The 20,488-nt window shown below is 41.8% G+C and overlaps 1 protein-coding gene across 1 annotated transcript in view; it reads right to left on the bottom strand.

Moving 5' to 3' along the window:
* Nucleotides 1-291: 291 nt before the first annotated feature.
* The window catches only part of PFKFB1 (6-phosphofructo-2-kinase/fructose-2,6-biphosphatase 1), an 84,724-nt gene continuing 64,527 nt past the window's right edge, over nucleotides 292-20,488 (bottom strand). Inside the window, exons 11-14 of the mRNA XM_039224820.1 lie at nucleotides 4,828-4,957; nucleotides 2,109-2,171; nucleotides 1,001-1,065; nucleotides 292-646 (exon numbers count right to left, since the gene is read on the bottom strand). Of these exons, the coding sequence (XP_039080751.1) occupies nucleotides 587-646; nucleotides 1,001-1,065; nucleotides 2,109-2,171; nucleotides 4,828-4,957 (318 nt within the window). The 3' untranslated portion in view covers nucleotides 292-586. The remainder of the gene's footprint in view (nucleotides 647-1,000; nucleotides 1,066-2,108; nucleotides 2,172-4,827; nucleotides 4,958-20,488) is intronic.

The following is a 20,488-nucleotide window of genomic DNA, read 5'->3' as shown; positions in this document are numbered from 1 at the left end:
GACAGCGTGAGCAGGGGAGGGTCAGCGAGAGAGGGAGTCACAGACTGAAACAGGCTCCAGGCTCTGAGCTGGCAGTCAGCACAGAGCCCGACGCGGGGCTCGAACCCACGAACCGCGAGATCATGACCCAAGCGAAAGTCGGACGCTTAACCGACTAAGCCACCCAGGCGCCCCTATCCTCCCTTACTTTTAGAAGTGCTACCCCAGAACACTTCCCTCCAGGAACCCCTCATCCATTCGACACCCCACAGCTACAGAGGCATTTCACAAAGTCAGACCTTAAGAAGATCCTGTGGGAGAAGCCTCACAATGACTTCCTTTCCCTTCTTGTAGGCAGAAAGAGAAGTCTTTATTGATAATGAAGTGGGAGTTAAGAAGGAAAAAGCTTCATTCAGAACTAGACAACTCCTTGGTTGTAGCTAGAAATCAAGGCCTGTGTTGGAGATGATAAGGGCTTCTTCGCTAGAAGCAGGGATCTTCTAGTAAGACCAAGTCCAGGGTCTTAAGGTAAGAGAAGTGCAAGGATAGCAGCACTTAAAGGTGGGAGACGGTGGGAACAAAGGCAGTTTGACTTCTTGGAAAGGGCTCAGTAGTGGTCAGGGACTGTGTCCAGGGCTTCCTCAGGTTCTCGGGTGATGTCCACATTCTGGGGAGAGAGAGCCCAGGATTAATAGAAAGGAGCCAGCACTATGGAGCCCCAGCCCCTCCCCTGCCCCTTGTCCTCACTGCCAGGCTATCCTCTTTCAGCCAGGCATGGATCCTGAACCTTTTCTCAGGCAAACCTCTGGGGAATTCAACCTGAGATATTTTGGGTGAGAGTTGCTCTAGTCCCACAGCTCTATGTCACTTCAGGCCTGGGCCAAGGTTCCTATATTTCTGGGTGCTGGCTATTCTACCTGTTGGTATGAAACATCCAAGCTCTGTGGGATTGAGGTGGTCTTTCTGTGCAGGTAGGTCCTTTTACTATGTGCCAGCTTAGGCCATGGAATCCCTCACCTACCTCAGGTTTCTCCCGGTGTGTGTTTACGGCTTCCACATTCAGGTAGATGGACTCCACTTTGCATCCTCAGAAAAGAACAACCAGTCCATCCATAAGCCCCGAAGGTAAGCACAGATCTTTCCTGAAGTGCTATTCATTCCCATGCCCATCACCATCCATACCCCTAGCTCCATGCTGTGTGCAGATTGTGACTGGGCTGTAGGGAGGGGAATGTAGACCAGCTGTTTGATGTATGGGGAAGACACAAGTCTAAGAGGATCCAATGGGGTGTTCTCCCACCTACTCCTGATAGTCTCAGAGTTCTCTGAGCCTTAGTTGCTCAACTGGGAATGGGAAGGAGATGAGAATAGATGATCTCTAGGGTCTCCCTCAACTCTTGTGGTCTGTGAAGCAGCAATCTAATCTATACAATAATGGAGCTTTGTGGATCTTCTAAGCTGTGCTAAGTGCTGAAGTGGTGGAAGAATTCTTGGGCCATTGCGTTGGGGCAATCAGTCGCAGGTAAAGTTCATTTAGAGGACAAAATGGTTATGTCAACACCAGAGGTGTAGAAGGTCACAAGGGAGTTCTGAGAGCCTGAAGAAAACGGAGAGTGGTATCACTGGGGACTAGGGCTGGCAGAAGAAGCCCAATGCCTGTAGAAGACCCCCCTTGGCTCCATCTCTATGGATTGCACCCTACTATGGGCTTCAGTGTGCTGTTTTCCCTGTTCACACCCCAGAAGAGATTTGAGTCTCTCTCTCCTGCACATGAATATTTCATAGAAAACTAATGCCCCAAAAGAGAGTCTAAATTGGCCAGGCCAACCTTTGAGCCCTTTCTTCAATCTGGTCCCAAACTACACTTTTTCCTCTGGTCTTCTACAGCTTAGTGCTCCATGCTCAGTACTTTGGTAGAGCCAGAGAAAGTTGAGGCCAGGCCCTGGATTTAGAGGGCATCCCAGTTCTTCCCTGTTCTTATTTTATTGCTGCTAATCCTTCCTTTACCAAGACATCCAATTACACACCCAAGGAACCTTCCCCAGGACTCTTCTGTACAAATGGTATACACTGAAGGCGTGCTCATACCCTCTATGTGCCTTTTCTCAGATAAGGGTAGGAGCACTCACCATAAGCCACAGGTGTGAGTTTAAGCACTGTGTGCAAAGGACACTTGAGATATGGCAGCTCATCTGGAAAGGAGAAAGAATCCATCAGAGACAGGGTAGTAGGGAGGGTATTCATCTCCCCAGGCTTTTTCTGCCATAACCCCTTCCTTTTGGTCAGCTTTATCAAGGGCACACTCCCCATAATCTGCAGTGGGCAGTGCTGAGAGTAGGGTGGGCAATGAGGGAGACTGAATAACGGTGGCCTTTAGAGCAGGGGAAAGGAAGGCCCTGGGGAATGTGGACAGATTGTGAGTTCACCAGAAAGGACAGGCTGGTCACGTGGGAAGTGGTTTATCTCCTCACAGGGCAAACATGAGACCAAGGCAGACCTCCCTCTTACCCCCAGTCTCAGGCTTTCCATAGGCCTCTAAATGAAGGCCCACAAATGTATCTCACCAAGTTTTCTGAGGCCTTGCTATGTGCCGGGGCCCTTGGGTAGGTGTACGTGCACCTTCACAGCTCCCACAGTACTTGCTCCAGCCCAGGCCTGTGCTCTCTGACTCCTCTCACACTTGTTGATGGACAAGGATTTCTTGATTCACTTGTTTCCAGTTGTTGACTACTTTTCATAAAGTTGTTTTGAATATTCATGTTCCATTTCTTATATGGGCCTAGGTTTTCATTTATTAGACATCTCCGGGAGGAGGAGATGATCAGGCCCATTCCAAGGATGAGGACATTAAGGCTCTGAGAGGGAAGACATTTGTCCTATGTCACCATCAGAAAGTGGCAGCACTGGGACTTGAAGCTAAGATCCCCAGAGGCTAAATGCATGCTCTGCCCACTGCAGCCAGCTACCATTGCTTTGAAGGGGCTCACAGTGTCATGGGAATGATACCCCCATCTCCCACCACTCTCCAATGACAGCCACTCTCACCCACTCAGGATGCACTTACCACTTCCCATATCCCTTCACTGAACTAGAACCCCACCCCACCCCTCATGGCTTCTCTACCCCTGAGGTTGATCCCGGGCTTTTAAGGCCACAACCAGCCTCCCTAAGACATCAGGTTTGGTGACATCCTGGGTATCTATCCTGCTCCTCCTCCTCTTCATCTTTGTCATCATCATTGTCAGGCTCTGGGCCCAGTGCTTTTGCTGCAAGATCTCCTTCCATCCTCATTGATACTCTGCAGAGGTTACTGTCCTCCATGGCACACATGACAAAATGGACTCAGAGAAGGGAAGTGACTTGCCTGAGGTCTCTGACCTAGCTCTGCCACTACCTGGACAAATGACATTGGCCCAGCCTTATCTCTCTTTGGCCTTCAGAGTTACTATCTCTCACAGTACAGGATTGAACTAGATGTGCTCTGAGGGTGCCCCAGCTATGAGGCTCCTGGGAAACTGCTTCCTGAGTCACATCATCTCTCTGGGCCTTAAGTTTCCTCACTGAGTAATAGGGGTAAAAGCGTGTCCCAAGCACTCCCTGGCCCATCTCCCAGGGACTCTGTGAGTAACTGGTATGGCCTGTGCATGAAAGTAGGTAGAAAGTAGGTAAAGCAGTATGAGAATGACAGGTGTATGTACCACTCTTCACCCCACCCCCACAAATCTATGCATTTCTGAACTGGGGATCCTCTAGAAAGCGTCTGAGATTGACACCCTCACTGACCCTCTGAGGCCCGTGATCTTGGGCAAATCACTTCACCTCTCTGAGCCTACATTTCCTCATCTGTACAGTCAAGGTTACAGTGCTTGGCTCATGGTCTCAAAGACAGTACCAAGCAATGGACATTAGAAGTTGTCAGAAATCTAGTAGCACAAGAAACTTCATTCCAAACTCTTTTATGGTGAGGAGACTGAGAACCAGGCAGAAGAAATGGCTTGTTAAATGTCTAATTCTCAAGTTCCCTGAGTTTTGATTTTGGATGACTCCATATTATAAGTGGCCTCTACTTGGAAACTACCATAGTAGAAAACATTCAAATCTGCAGGACATTGCACAATATAACTTTCAAGTATAACTTTGCAAGGTCCTCATATACCCTCACAGTCTGTTGGAGATGCCAATACTTCAGCATCCACATCAGAAATGGACCCTCACACCTGAGGATGACATAACAGTCCCTTGTTAGGCTCTCTGCCTTAATTTGCATTCCAGCAAATATTGTAATTGTATAGATAGCCTGTAAATTATAATGTCTAGATATATTTTAAAAAAGAAATTATTTCAAAAATAAAATGACAATATCACTGTCTTAGGAGAAATCACCCCCACAACAAAGACAGAAATCTATAGTTAGGATCATTGGGCAACAAAAGGTCCCATTACCACCTGATGACAACGTGCTTCAGAGAAAACCTGGCTCATCTTTTTCATGCTGATGCATACTGTTAAGGTTGGTTTTGAAAACATTGGCTGAAAATAATACTAATAGCAGCAGCTAACACTTATATAGCCCATACTATGTGTCATGAAATGCCCTAAGCTCTTTACATATGTTAATTTATTTAAACTTCATCATTATTTCCCCATTTTACAGATGAGAAAATTGAGGCCAGAGAGGCTAAAGTAATTTGGCAAAGCTAGTATGTGACAGAGCAAGAATCTGAACTCAAGCATCCTTGTTCTAGATATTGTGCTCTTAACCACTAAGGTATAAACCAAAGACTCCTGGTATCAGGGTTCCAAATCATATCCAGCTCCCTATCCCAGGAACAGAGAGGAGAGTGGTACCTGAGCTCTTATCCAAGAAGTAGGCCAGGAGGCACCGCATGACGGCCTGGTGGCAGATCACCAGTACATTTTCCTGCCGTTCTAGCTCCATTATAACTGGCTCCAGACGCTGAACCAGATCCTCATAGGACTAAAAATGAGAGAAGATTTGGGTGAAAAGGGCAGATGAAGCATATTTGCCCAGAGGAGAACTCAGGACTAGGAATAAGGAAAAGTTGGTTCTGGTTCCAGTTCAGTTATTGATCCAGCAGTATGACCTTAGGCAACTCACTTCTTTTTAGGGTCTTAGCTTCTCATCTACTAAATGGGGCCAATCAATACAGTCAACTAAATAACAATAACAATAATAAAACTTCTTTAATATAAACTTCCTAGAAAAACTAGATAAAATAAACGGTTGCACTGTTGATCTATTAAAAATATAAAGGATACATGAATGAAGGATTCCAAAATGAAGAAAAACATGGCGGGGGGGGGGGAGAAATAAGTAGATGTAGAAGCCACAATTGCCCTGGGGGCATTTTTCAATCACAATATCTAAGAGGCTTGAGATTTTAAAACCTTATAGAGACAGAAGACAGGGCCTTATGTGTGTAGAAGGTGGAGAACTGGGACTGAAATTTTCACATACATCTGAGAGCCTCAAAGGGCTACATCCTTAGTAGAAGTGCAAACTAGAAAAAAATATATCCATAGGAGGAGGGGCCAATGTGGCGGACAAGTATGGGGATATGAAGTTCCCTCCTCTCTCAAACAAAGAAGTATTGAAACCAAAGGACTCTGAACCCCAAGAGTCTGGAAGAAAAAGAGGCAGGGTCACTTCCAGGGACCCACCAGGACATCCTGATGGACCATAGGTGTGTGACTGAGAACCAAGAGAAATAAAATGAACAAAGGGGAGGGATCCCCTTTTGTGGAGAGACAAAGGGAAAAGAAAGAGAGGCTGGGGAAACATAGGACTGTATCTGGACAAGAGAAAAGCTTTGGACCAGGACTGAGAAAGATCCAATCTCTAACTGAGGGGCTTTCTCCAGACCTGGACCAGCTGCACAGATCACACACCTGGAGGGGAGGGGACCTGGTCCCTGTCTCGGTGGCTAGGTCAGGGGTGCAGTCTGCAGTAGGAGAAAGCGATACCCCCCCTGGAGTGCTGTGGGACAGGACAAAGCCTGCCTGCATCTGCCAGCCAGAGACCACATATTGGGTGGTGTGGAGTGGTGCTTCCTTAATACTGGGGTGCACAGAGTGAGAGTTTGAATTCCAGCCAAGTGCCAGGGCACAGGAATTGGTGGACTGAGACAAGCTGCCTCATTAGCACCTGTGGCACAGTGAGGATGGCTCAAATAGAGTGTTTTGGGACAGTGGGTCCATGGAGGAGAGACTGAGGTGTTGCCATTTTTCTCCCCAACACCACTAAGGTGGGGGTTCAGGGATCAGGTAGCAGGGCCCATAGTGGAAGTGGGACCCTCCCACACCAAACCACACCCCTCTGTGCCGGGTAACTGCATATTTAGTGGAGTGGGATAGATACTGTGGAACCAGACGGTTCCTCCTCCAGACCAGAGCTGTTGCATTGCCTGGTTTAATTCTTGGACAATTCTTTTTTTTTTTTTTTTTTTTTACAAATAGTTTATTGTCAAATTAGTTTCCACATAACACCCAGTGTTCATCCCCACAAGTGTCCTCCTCCATGCCCATCCCCCCTTCCCCCCCATCCATCAGTCCTCAGTTTTTGAATTCTTGGACAATTCTTATTACATAGTTATATTCTCCCTTCCTTTTCTTATTATCTCCTCCCTCCTCTAGTTTGGTTACTCTAGTTGTTGGTTTGTTTAAGCAGACATATTTAATCCATTCTCTTGATACATGTTCTACACTTCCTTCTTTATTTTCCTTTCTCTCTCTTTGGATTAAGCTGTATGGTTTCTCTGCCAGGTCAATGTTTATTTTTTTCTTTTCCCTACCTTTATCATTTCTGTGTGTGTGTGTGTGTGTGTTTGCATGGTTTTGTTTACTGTTTGCTTTTGTTTGTTTGTCTGTTTATTTTCCTTTCCAGGGTTCAAAGAACAAATCAAAGCACACCTGGTGGAGGGTCCAAAACGTTACTATGAGTAGGGAGATAAAGTAACCAAAGTCACAACAATAGAGACCAAGTAACACTCTCCAAAGAACACCTCCTGAAGGGCCAGGGCCTGGGCAGTGTATCATCCCTCTTTAATATAGTACTGCTTGCGGGTTTAGGGAACATAACAAACTTGTAAATCACATAAGAGACTGAAAACTAGCCAAACTGACAAAATGGAAGAATTATCCTCAAAGACATTCCAGGAAGAAATGACAGCTAAAGAATTGCTCAAAACAGATATAAACAATATGACTGAACAAGAATTTAGAATAATAGTTATAAGACTAATCGTTAGGTTTGAAAAAAGCTTAGAAGACAGCAAAGAATCTATTGCTGCAGAGATCAAGGAACTAAAAAATAGAAATTATGAATTTAAAATTCTATAAATGAGGTGCAAAGTAAAGTAGAGGCGGTCACAGTGAGGACTGAAGAGGAAGAGGGGAGAATAGGTGAAATAGAAGATAAAATTATGGAAAAAGAGGAAGCTGAGAAAAAGAGAGAAAAAAATTCTGGACCTCAACGGGAGAATTAGAGAAATAAGTGATTCAATGAAAAAGAACAATATTTATATCACAGGAGTTTCATAAGAAGGAGAAGAGACAGAAAGGGGCCAAAGAAATACTTGAACAAATCATAGCTGAAAACTTCCCCCAATCTGAGGAAGGAAACAGACATTAAAATCCAGGCAGCACAGAGAACTCCCTTCAGACATAACTTGAATCGATCTTCTGCACAACATATCATAGTGAAACAGGCAAAATAAAAGGATAAAAAGCGAATTCTGAAAGCAGCTAGGGATAAATGGGCCTTAACATACATGAGAAGACACATAAGGGTAGTAGCAGACCTATCTACTGAAACTTGGCAGGCCAGAAAAGAGTGGCAGGAAATTTTTGATGTGATGAAAAGGAAAAATATGCAGCCAAGAATCCTTTATCCAGCAAGCCTGTCATTCATAAGAGGAGAGATAAAGGTTTCCCAAACAAACAAATACTGAAGGAACTTATCACCAGTAAACAGGCCGTACAAGAGATCCTCAGGGGAACTCTGAGCGAAATATTGCAAGGACCACAAAGGACCATAGACATCACTACAAGCATGAAATCTACAGATAACACAATGACTCTAAACCCATATTTTTCATCACTGAGTGTAAGTGGACTAAATGCTCCAATCAAAAGATACAGAGTTTCAGAATATATAAAACAAAAACAAAAACAAAAACAAAACAAGACCTGCCTATGTGCTGTCTACAAGAGATCCAGTTTAGACCTGAGGACACCTTCAGATTGAAGGTGAGGGAATAGAGAACAATCATGCTACTGGAAGTCAAAAGAAAGCTGGAATCGCCATTCTTATATCAGACAAACTAGATTTTAAACTAAAGTTTGTAACAAGAGACGAAGAAAGGCATTCTATAATAATTACAGGGTCATCTATCAAGAAGAGATAAAGAATTTATGCACTCCAATCGTTAGTAACCAATATATACAACAATTAATCACAAACACAAGCAATTTTCTTGGTAAGAATGTGGTAATTGCAGGGGACTTTAATACTGTATTTGCAGCAATGGACAGATCATATAGATAGAAAATTAATAAAGAAACAATGGCCCTGAATTGTACACTGGACCAGGTTGACTTGACAGATACATTTACAATTTTCCATTCTAGACCAGGAGAATACACATTCTTTTAGACTGCACATGGAACATTATCCAAGATAGATCACATACTGGGTCATAAGGCAGCCCTCAATAAATATAAAAGTATTGAGATCATACCATGCACACTTTCAGATCACAGTGCTATGAAACTGGAAATCAACCACAGGAAAAAGGCTGGAAAACCTCCAAATGCATGGAGGTTAAAGAATATCCTACTAGGGGCGCCTGGGTGGCTTAGTCGGTTAAGCGTCTGACTTTCACTTAGGTCATGATCTCGCGGTTCGTGGGTTCGAGCCCCGCGTCGGGCTCTGTGCTGACAGCCAGCTCAGAACCTGGAGCCTGTTTCAGAGTCTGTGTCTACCTCTCTCTCTGACCCTCCCCTGCTCACTCTCTCTCTCTCTCTCTCTCTCCTAGAAATAAAAAAATAAAAATATTAAAAAAAAAAAGAATATCCTACTAAAGAATGAATAGGTCAAACAGACAATCAAAGAAGAAATTTGGGGAGAGAAAGGATGCAGAATCCACTGAGAAAGCCTTCTAACGTGAGTGCAAACTGGGGAAGATAAAATTGGGCAGGGATCAGAGACTGGAGGGAATCGGTGATCCCCCTCTGTGGGGAATTAGAGGGGAAAAAAGAGAGAGTCTGAAGCTACTCAAGATATGGGCCCTGCCGCTGGGAAACAGAAAAACCTCCGCTCGGGGCATAGAAGGATGGTGCGTGCCAAATCCCCGAGCACCATCTCATCCCTGAGCGGCTGCGCGCTCGCGGGCACCGCTCCTTTGTTTCTTTGTACTCCGGCGTGGCTGGATTCCTGGAGGAGCCAGGCATGGACCTCCACGCTCCGAGATGGCTGGAACATTAGAGGGAAGGCAAAGGGCTTAAAACTGGGAGATTTGCCTGCGAGTTCGTGTTTCGGGTGACGAGACACAGAGGGACCTGATTTCCCTCTCTCCAGTGGGCCAGATGGCCCCTGCAGACAAGCCCCCGCCCATGCTCCCCAACCTGACCTGGAGGAGAAGGGAGCAGCAATTCTGGCTACACCCCCAGGGCTAGGCAAGAGGCTTGGAATTGCCCTGAGGGGATCGCCTGCGAGGTTGTGGCTGCCAGGGTTACAGTCAGGCGCGGGGACTGCACCTGGAAACTAGCTGGACTGGGTTAAAGAGCACGACCCGCCCCGCACGGGAGTTTACACAGCCAAAAAAGCGAGGTGCAGCGCTTGGTTCAAGAAGGGACTGGTACACCGCCACTCTCCTCCCCACAACCGCCAAGGCAGAACTCCCGCCTGAGGCATTGGATCACACCCCACCCATCCCTGCTAGAGAGTTGCACTCCTTTTTTTTTTTTTTTTTTTTACCCTTTTTACCCCGAACACTGACCCAATTAAGTTTCATCACCGGCTTGCTTAAACAGTGACAACTAGTCCATTCTGTAGATGTAAATTCTGCACCAACCGACGTTTTCATCTCTTTCTCTCAGGAGTAATTAGACTATATAGTTTCTCTAGATAACACCAGCGTCCTTCTCTCACCTATCCAAACATATTCCACCCTTTGGCTCTTTGAAAAAAGCTTCTTCTCCTTCTGCCCGTTCATTCTATTTCCAATTTTGACTCATCCCCGCACTGTCTTCTCTCTTTTTCTCTATGCTCTTCAACCAGCACTCCATACACACGGCTATTTAACTGTAGCTGGGGAATCCGGTTATATGCTTTAAACAGTTCTTTGTCCATCAGTTTTCTTCTTTTTTCCTTTTTTTTTCTTCTTTTTGACCCTTTTATGTATTTTTTACTCTCTACTATTCACTTTCCCTCCTCCGTCTTTTCTCTTAACTTTTTCGTTTTCCCTCTCGGTTTGCTTGTTTGTTTTATTTTTCTGTGTTTTTGTGTGCTTCTGTTCCCTGTGTGTTTGTCTTTCTGTTTTCTTTTCCATGTTTATCTCAAGAAACAAGCCAGAGTACACAAGGTGGAGAGTCTCGAATATCACTACGAATAGGAAAATAAAATAACCAAGGTCCCAACAAGAGAGACCAAGGGATACCATTCAAAAAACACTCTCTGAAAGGATAGGCCCTGGACAGTCAAAGAGTCTTCTTGAATACAGCAGCGCTCATTGGTTCAGAGAGCATAACAAGTCTTTAAAACTAACAAGACCCAGAAAGCTAACTAAAATGACGAAACGAAAGACCTCTCCTCCAAAGAAACTCCAAGAAGAACTGACAGCTAATGAACTGCTCAAAACAGATATAAGCAGCATAACTGAACAAGATTTTAGAATAATAATCATAAAATTAATAACTGGCCTTGAAAAAAGCATAGGAGACATCAAAGAAACTATGGCTACAGACAGAATGGAAAATAAAAATAGGCATGAAGAATTTAAAAATCCGATAAATGATTACATAATAAATTAGAGGCCTCCAATGCGCGGATTGAAGAGACATAAAGGAGAATAAGTGATTTAAAAGCCATCATTATAAAAAACAAGAAGCTGACAAAAAAAGAGACAAACTGATCCAGGAACAGGAAAGAAGAGTTCGAGAGCTCAGCGATACGGTCAAACGTAACAATATCCGTATCATAGGAATCCCAGAAGAGGAAGAGAGAGGGAAAGGTGCTGAAGGAGTCCTGGAACCAATTATAGCAGAGAAATTCCCCAACCTGGGGAAGGAAGTAAATGTTGAAATACTAGAGGCTCAGAGGACTCCCCTCAGACGTAACTTGAATCGATCTTCTGCATGGATATCATAGTAAAAATGGCAAAATAGAAGGACAAAGAGAGAATTCTGAAAGCAGCTAGGGAGAAAAGGGGCCTAGCATGCAAAGGGAAACCTATCACAGTGGTGACAGACCTATCTACTGAAACTTGGCAGGCCAGTAAGGAATGGCAGATCTTCAATGTGATGAACAGTAAAAATATGCAGCCAAGAATCCTCTATCCAGCAAGCCTGTCATTCAAAATAGAAGGAGAGATAAAAATCTTTCCAAATAAACAGAAATGGAAAGAATTTGTACCACTAAGCCGGCCCTACAAGAAATGCTGAGGGGGACGATCTGAAGAAATGTTGCAAGGAACAAAGATACCAGAGACACCATGACACACATGAACCCTACAAAAGATACAAAGACTCTAAACCCACATATTTCAATAATAACACGGAATGTAAATGGGCTGAATGTTCCAATCAAAGGACACAGGGAGGTAGAATGGATGAAAAAAACAAAATCCATCTATATGCTGTCTACAAGAAACTCATTTTAGACTGGAAGATACCTTCAGATTAAAAGTAAGGGGATGGAGAAATATCTATCATGCTACGGGATATCAAAAGAAAGCCGGAGTAGCTATACTTATATCAGACAAACTGGACTTTAAATTAAAGACAATCACAAGAGGTGAAGAAGGGCACTACATAATAATTACAGGTCCATCCATCAGGAAGAACTATCATAAATATCTATGCATCGAATTTGGGAGCACTTAAATATCTAAAACAGTTAATCACAAACAGAAACAAGCTTATAGATAAGAATGTGCTAATAGCAGGGGACTTTAATACTCCCCTTACAGCAATGGATAGGTCAACCAGACAGAAAAATCACTAAGGAAACAATGGACATGAAAGACACATTGGACCAGATGGATCTGACGGATATATTTAGAACTTTACATCCTGAGGCCAGGGAATTTACTTTCTTCTCAAGTGCGCATGGCACTTTCTCCAAGATAGATCACATACTGGGACATAAAGCAGCCCTCAATAAATACAAAAGAATTGAGATCATACCATGCACACTGTCAGATCATAATGCTATGAAACTTAAAATCAATCACAGGAAGAAGTCTGGAAAACCTCCAAAAACATGGAGGTTAAAGAACACCCTACCAAAGAATGAATGGGCCAATCAGGCAATAAGAGATGAAATTAAAAAATATATGGAAACAAATGAAAATGAAACTACAACAATCCAAAATCTATGGGATGCGGCAAAGGCAGTTCTAAGAGGAAAATACATTGCTCTCCAGGCCTATTTCAAGAGATTAGAAAAAGCATAGGTCCAAAATCTAACAGCTCACCTAAAGGAACTAGAGGCAGGGCAACAAGAACACCCTAAACCCAGTAGAAGAAGAGAAATAGTAAAAATTAGAGCAAAAATAAATAACATAGAGAGCAAAGAAACAATTGAACAGATCAATGAAACCAAGAGTTGCTTTTTTTGAAAAAATAAACAAAATTGACAAACCTCTAGACAGGATTCTCAAAAAAAAAGAAGAGAGAGAGCACCCAAGCAGACAAAATTATGAATGAAAATGAACTTATTACAACCAACCCCTCAGAAATACAAGCAATTATCAGGGAATACTATGAAAAATTATATACCAACAAATTGGACAACTTAAGAAATGGACAAATTTCTAAACACTGTCACTACCAAAATTCACTCGGGAAGAAATAGAAAATCTGAACAGACCCGTAACTAGTGAAGAAATCGAATCAGTGATCAAAAATCTCCCAACAAATAAGAGCCCTGCACCTGATGGCTTCCTTAGGGAATTCTACCAGACATTTAAAACAGAATTAATCCTAATTCTTCTCAAGCTATTCCAAAAAACAGAAATCGAAGGAAAACTCCTGGACTCATTTTATGAAGCCAGCATCACTCTGATTCCCAAGCCAGACAGAGATCCAGCAAAAAAAGAGAACTACAGGCCAATATCCTTGATGAATACGGATGCAAAAATCCTCAACAAGATACTTGCAAATCGAATCTAACAGCACATAAAAAGAATCATCCACCAAGATCAAGTGGGATTCATTCCTTGGTTACAGGGCTGGTTCAACATCGCAAATCAATCCATGTGATACATCACATCAACAAAAGAAAAGATAAAAGCCATATGATCCTGTTGATAGATGCAGAAAAAGCATTTGACAAAATACAGCATTCCTTCCTAATAAAGACTCTAGAGAAGTCAGGATAGAAGGAACCTACGTAAACATCATAAAAGCCATCTATGAGAAGCCTTCAGCTAACATCACCCTCAATGGGGAAAACCTGAGAGCTTTCCCCCTGAGATCAGGAACACGACAGGATGTCCACTCTCACCACTGTTGTTTAACAGAGTGCTGGAAGTCCTAGCATTAGCCATCAGACAAGAAAAGGAAATCAAAGGCATCAGAATTGGCAAAGAGGAAGTCAAAATTTCACTCTTCACAGATGACATGATACTCTGCATAGAAAGCCCGACAGACTCCACCAAAACCCTAGTAGAACTGATCCAAGAATTCAGCCAATAGCAGGGTGCAAAATCAACGTATAGAAATCAGTTGCATTTTTATATACCAATAATGAAGCAACAGAAAGAGAAATCAAGAAACTGATCCTATTCACAATTGCACAAAAAAACCATAAAATAACTAGGAATAAACCTAACCAAGGATACAAGAGATCTGTATGATGAAAACTATAGAAAACTCATGAAGGAAATTGAAGAAGAAACAAAGAAATGGAAAAACATCCCATGCTCTTAGATAAGAAGAATAAATATAGTTAAAATGTCATTACTACCCAAAGCGATCTACACATTCAATGCAATTCCGATCAAAATTTCACCAGCATACTTCTCAAAGTAGAACAAACTATCCTAAAATTTGTATGGAACCACAAAAGACCCCGAATAGCCAAAGTAATACTGAAAAATAAAACCAAAGCGTGAGGGATCACCATCCCATACTTTAGCCTCTATTACAAAGCTGTCATCATGAAGACAGTATGGTATTGGCACAAAAATAGACACATAGACCAATGGAATAGAATTGAAAAGTCAGAGCTGGATCCAAAGGTATACAGCCAACTAATCTTTGACAAAGCAGGAAAGAATATCGAATGCAAAAAAGACAGCCTTTTTAACAGATGGTGTTGGGAGAACTGGACAGCAACATGCAGAAGAATGAAACTAGATCATTTTCTCACACCACGCACAAAAATAACCTCAAAAGGATAAAGGACCTGAACGTGAGACAGGAAACCATCAAAACCCTAGAGAAGAAAGCAGGAAACAACCTCTTTGACCTTAGCCACAGCAATTTCTCACTGATAATTCTCTAAAGGCAGGGGAACTAAGAGCAAAAATGAACTATTGGGATCTGATTAAGATAAAATGCTTTTGCACTGTAAAGGAAACTATCAGACTGGCGCTGCTTATAGGGCGAGGGCCTGCCGTGGCCGCCAACGAGGAGCGAGTGACCCCAGCAACTTCCGTTCCCAGGCGCTGCCAGCGTTCTCGTGGGGCCCTGCACGGGGGCTGCACTGGGCGGGGCTGGCGAAGGGGACCGGCGTCAGAGCCAAGGGTTACTTCAAGAAATAAGCGAAGTACACATGTTGGAGTGTCCCATATACCACTACGAGTAGGGAAACAAAATAACCAAAGTCTCAACAAGAGAAACCAAGACAATATTCAAAGATCACTTCCTGAATGGACAGGCCCTAGACAGTTAAAGAGCCCTCTTTAATACAGCAGAATCCACAGGGGGAGAGTGCAAAACATGCTGTTAAAATTAACAATAGATAGAAAGCTAACCAAAATGATGAAACGGAAGAACTCTCCTCCAAAGAAATTCCAGGAAGAAATGACAGCCAATGAACTGCTCAAAACAGATACAATATATTCTTCAATCTATTCTGCTCAAAACAGATACATTTCAGAACAAGAATTTAAAACAATAGTCATAAAATTAAACGCTGGGCTTGAAAAAAGCATGGAAGGCATCAGAGAAACTATTGCTACAAAGAATATAGAGCTCAAAAATGGTTGTGATGAATTAAAAAGACTATAAATGAGATACATAATAAAATGGAGGCATCCAATGCATGGATAAAAGAGGCAGAGAGAAGAATAAGTGATTTAGAAGACACAATTATAGAAAAAGAGGAAGCCAAGGAAAAGAGAGATAAAGTGACCCAGGAACATGAAAGAAGAGTTCGAGAACTCAGCAATACAATCAAATGGAACAATATCCATATCACAGGAATTCCAGAAGAGGAGGAGAGAGTGAAAGGTGCTGAAGGAGTCCTTGAATAAATTATACCAAAGAACTTCCCAAATCTGTGGAAGGAAACAGACACTGAAATCCAAGAGGCACAGAGAACTCCCCTCCAGAAGGAACTTGAGTCTATCTTCTGCACGACATATCATAGTGAAACTGGCAAAACAGAAGGACAAATAGAAAAATTTGAAAGCAGCTAGGGAGAAAAGGGCCCTAACATACAAAGGGAAACCTATTTGAGTGGTTACAGACGTATGTACTGAAATTTTGCAGCCAAAAAAGGAATGGCAAGAAATCTTCAATGTGATGCACAGAAAAAATATGCAGCCAAGAATCATCTATCCAGCAAGCATGTCATTCAGAATATAAGGAGAGATAAAAGACTTTCCAAATAAACAAAAATTGAAAGCCTTCATCACAAATAATCAGCCCTATAAGAAATTCTGAGGGGGACTCTCTGAGGGAAATGTTGCAAGGAACGCAAGGTACTAGAGAAACCACCACAAGCATAAATCCCACAAACAACACAATGACTCTACACCCATATATTTCAATAATAACACTGAATGTAAATGGGCTGAATGCTCCAATCAAAAGATATAGGATAGCAGAATGGATTAAAAAAAACACAAAATCCATCTATTTCCTGTCTACAAGAAACCCATTTTAGACCTGAGGACACCTTAAGATTGAAAGTAAGGGGATGGAGAAATATCTACCATGCTACTGGAAGTCAAGGAAAGCTGAAGTAGCTATACTTATATCAGACAAACTGAATTTTAAATTAAAGACAGTAACAAGGGATGAAGAAGGGCATTATATAATAATTACAGGGTCTATCCATCAGGAAGAACTAACAATTATAAATGTCTACGCACTGAATATGGGAGCACTTAAATACATAAAACAATTAATCACAAACAGAAACACTCTTATCAATAAGAACTTTCTAATAGCAGGGGACGTTAACACTCCACTTCCAGCAATGGACAGGTCAACTAGACAGAAAAACAATAAAGACACAATGGACTTAAATGACACATTGAACCAGATGGATCTGACAGATATGTTTAGAACTCTACATGTTGAGGCCACGCAATTCACTTTCTTCTCAAGTACACATGGCACATTCTCCAAGATAGATCACATACTGGGACATAAAGTAGCCCTCCATAAGTATAAAATAATTGAGATCATACTATGCACACTTTCAGATCACAATGCTACAAAACTTGAAATCAATCAGAGGAAAAAGTCTGGAAAACCCCCCAAAACATGGAGGTTAAAGAACACCCTACAAAAAAACGAATGGGCCAATCAGGCAATTAGAGATGAAATTATAAAACATATGGAAACAAATGAAAATGAAAACACAACAATCCAAACTCTATGGGATGCGATGAAGGCAGTCTTAAGAGGAAAGTACATTGCACTCCAGGCCTATTTCAAGAAATTAGAAAAAGCCCAAGTGCAAAATCTAACAATGCACCTAAAGGAACTAGAGGGAGAGCAACAAGAGCACCCCAAGCCCAGTAGAAGAAGAGAAATAATACAAATCAGGGCAGAAGTGAACAATATAGAAATCAGAGAAATAGTTGAACAGATCAATGAAACCAAGAGTTGTTTTATTGAAAAAATGAACAAAATTGATAAACCTCTAGCCAGGCTTCTCAAAAGAAAAGAAAGAGAACCTAAATAGACAAAATCATGAATGAAAAAGGATTTATTACAACCAACCCGTCAGAAATACAAGCAATTATCAGGGAATACTATGAAAAATTATATGCCAACAAATTGGACAATTTAGAAGAAATGGACAAATTCCTAAACACACACTCACTACCAAAATTCACACGGGAAGAGACAGAAAATCTGAACAGACCCATAACGAGTGAAGAAATCGAATCACTTATCAAAAATCTGCCAACAAATAAGAGCCCCGGACCAGATGGTTTCCCCGGGGAATTCTACCAGATGTTTAAAACAGAATTAATATCCATTCTTCTCAAACTATTCCAAAACATAGAAATCGAAGAAAAACTTCTGGACTCATTTTATGAAGCCAGCATCACTTTGATTCCCAAGCCAGACAGAGACCCAGCAAAACAAGAGAACTACAGGCCAATATCCTTGATGAATACAGATGCAAAAATCCTCACCAAGATACTTGCAAATCGATTCCAACAGCCCATGAAAAGATTATCCACCAAGATCAAGTGGGATTCATCTTGGGTTACAGGACTGGTTCAACATTCGCAAATCAATCAAAGTGATATAGCACATCAACAAAAGAAAAGATAAAAATCATATGGTCCTGTCAATAGATGCAGAAAAAGCATTTGACAAAATACAGCATCCTTCTTAATAAAGACCCTCGAGAAAGTCGGGATAGAAGGAACTTACTTAAACATCATCAAAGCCATCTATGAGAAGCCTTCAGCTAACATCATCCTCAAAGGGGAAAAACTGAGAGCCTTCCACCTGAGATCAGGACACGACAGGGATGTCCACTCTCACCACTGTTGTTTAACATAGTGCTGGAAGTCCTAGCATCAGCAATCATAAAACAAAATGAAATAAAAGGCATAAAAATTGGCAAAGAAGTGTCAAACTTTCACTTTTCTCAGATGACATGATACTCTAAAGAGAAAACCCGAGAGACTCCACCAGAAGCCTACTAGAACTGATCCATGAATTCGGCAAAGTTGCAGGATACAAAATCAATGTGCAGAAATCGGTTGCATTCTTATACACCAACAGTAAAGCAACAGAAAGAGAAATCAAGAAACTGATCCCATTCACAATTGCACAAAAAACCATAAAATACCTAGGAATAAACCTAACCAAGGATACAAGAGATCTGTATGATGAAAACTATAGAAAACTTATGAAGGAAATTGAAGAAGACATAAAGTTATGGAAAAACATTCCATGCTCATGGATAGGAAGAATAAATATAGTTAAAATGTCATTACTACCCAAAGCAATCTACACATTCAATGCAATCCCAATCAAAATTGCACAAGCATTCTTCTCAAAACTAGAACAAATGACCCTAAAATTTGTATGGAACCACAAAAGACCCTGAATAGCCAAAATTATATTGAAGAGGAAAACCAAAACGGGAGGCATCACCATCCCAGACTTTAGCCTCTACTACAAACCTGTCATCATCAAGACAGTATGGTATTGGCACAAAAACAGACACATAGGCCAATGGAACAGAATAGAGAACTCAGAATTGGACCCAAAAATGTACAGCCACCTAATCTTTGACAAAGCAGGAAAGAGTATCCAATGGAAAAAATCGAGCCTCTTTAACAGATTGTGCTGGGAGAAGTGGACAGCAACATGCAGAAGAATGAAGATAGATCATTTTCTCAGTCCTACACAAAAATAAACTCAAAATGGATAAAGGACCTGAACGTGAGACAGGAAACCATCAGAACCCTAGAGGAGAAAGCAGGAAACAATCTCCTTGACCTCAACAGCATCAGTTTCTTACTTGACACATCCCCAAAGGCCAGAGAATTAAGAAGAAAAATGAATTATGGGACCTCATCAAGATTAAAAGCTTCTGCACAGTAAAGTAAACACTCCATAAACCTAACAGAGAACAGATGGAATGGGAAAAGATAGTTGCAAATGACATATCAGATAAAGGGCTAGTATCCAAAATCTCTAAGGAACTCACCCAACTCCACACCCAAAAAACAAACAATCCAGTGAAGGAAAGGGGAGAAGTTTTGAACAGACACTTCCAAAGAAGACATCCAGATGGCCAACAGACACATGAAACGATTCTCAATGTTACTCATCATCAGAGAAATACAAATCAAAACCGCAAGGAGATACCAGATCATACCGGCCAGAGTGGCTAATATGAACAACTCAGGAAACTAGATGCTGGCGAGGATGGGGAGAAACTGGCACCCTCCTACACTGTTGGTGGGAATGTAAACTGGTGCAGCCCCTCTGGAAAACAGTGTGGAGGTTCCTCAAAAAATTAACAATAGAACTCCTCTGTGACCCTGCAATAGCACTGCTAGGCATTTACCCACAGGATACAGGCATGCTGGTGCATAGGGGCACATGTACCCCAATGTTCATAGAAGCACTTTCAACAATAGCCAAATTATGGAAAGGGGTTAAATGTCCATCAACTGATGAATGGGTAAAGGAGATTTGGTTTATATATACAATGGAATACTACTTGGCAATGGGAAGGAATGAAATCTTTCCCTTAGCAGCAACATGGATGGAATTGGAGGATATTATGCTAAGTGAAATAAATCAGTCAGAGAAATACAGATATCATATGTTTTTACTCATATGTGGATCTTGAGAAGCTTAAAAGAATACCATGAGGGAAGGGAAGGGGGAAAATAGTTACAAATAGAGAGAGAGGGAGGCAAACCATAAGAGACTCTTAAATATAGAGAAAAAACTGAGAGTTGATGGGGGGTGGGGAGGAGGGGAAAATTAGTGGTGGGAACTGAGGAAGGTACTTGTTGGGATGAACACACTGGATGTTGTATGTAAGCCAATTTGAAAATAAGTTAGATTTTAAAAAAGGAAACCATAATCATAGGCAGAGGAAACAATGACATTTATCTGTCTCTGCTCGATTCTTGGTGGAAAAAAATAGGAAAAGCTTCCTATAATAATATATTAACCACAAACATACTATCAGGCGGGTTTGTGGTTCAGAATTACAATACTCATTTGTTTTGGAAAATGCTAAGATTAAAGTTTAACAGTGATTTCAAGTCATTAGTTCCCAGAAGTGTCCGGAAGAAGTAATTGGAACTTATCTCTGAAT

The sequence above is a fragment of the Hyaena hyaena genome, unplaced genomic scaffold (assembly GCF_003009895.1).
Source record: "Hyaena hyaena isolate Hyena2069 unplaced genomic scaffold, ASM300989v1 scaffold_1789, whole genome shotgun sequence".
NCBI lineage: Eukaryota > Metazoa > Chordata > Mammalia > Carnivora > Hyaenidae > Hyaena > Hyaena hyaena.
The sequence above is the reverse complement of the archived record's forward strand: the minus strand, read 5'-3'. Positions and strand labels throughout refer to the sequence as shown.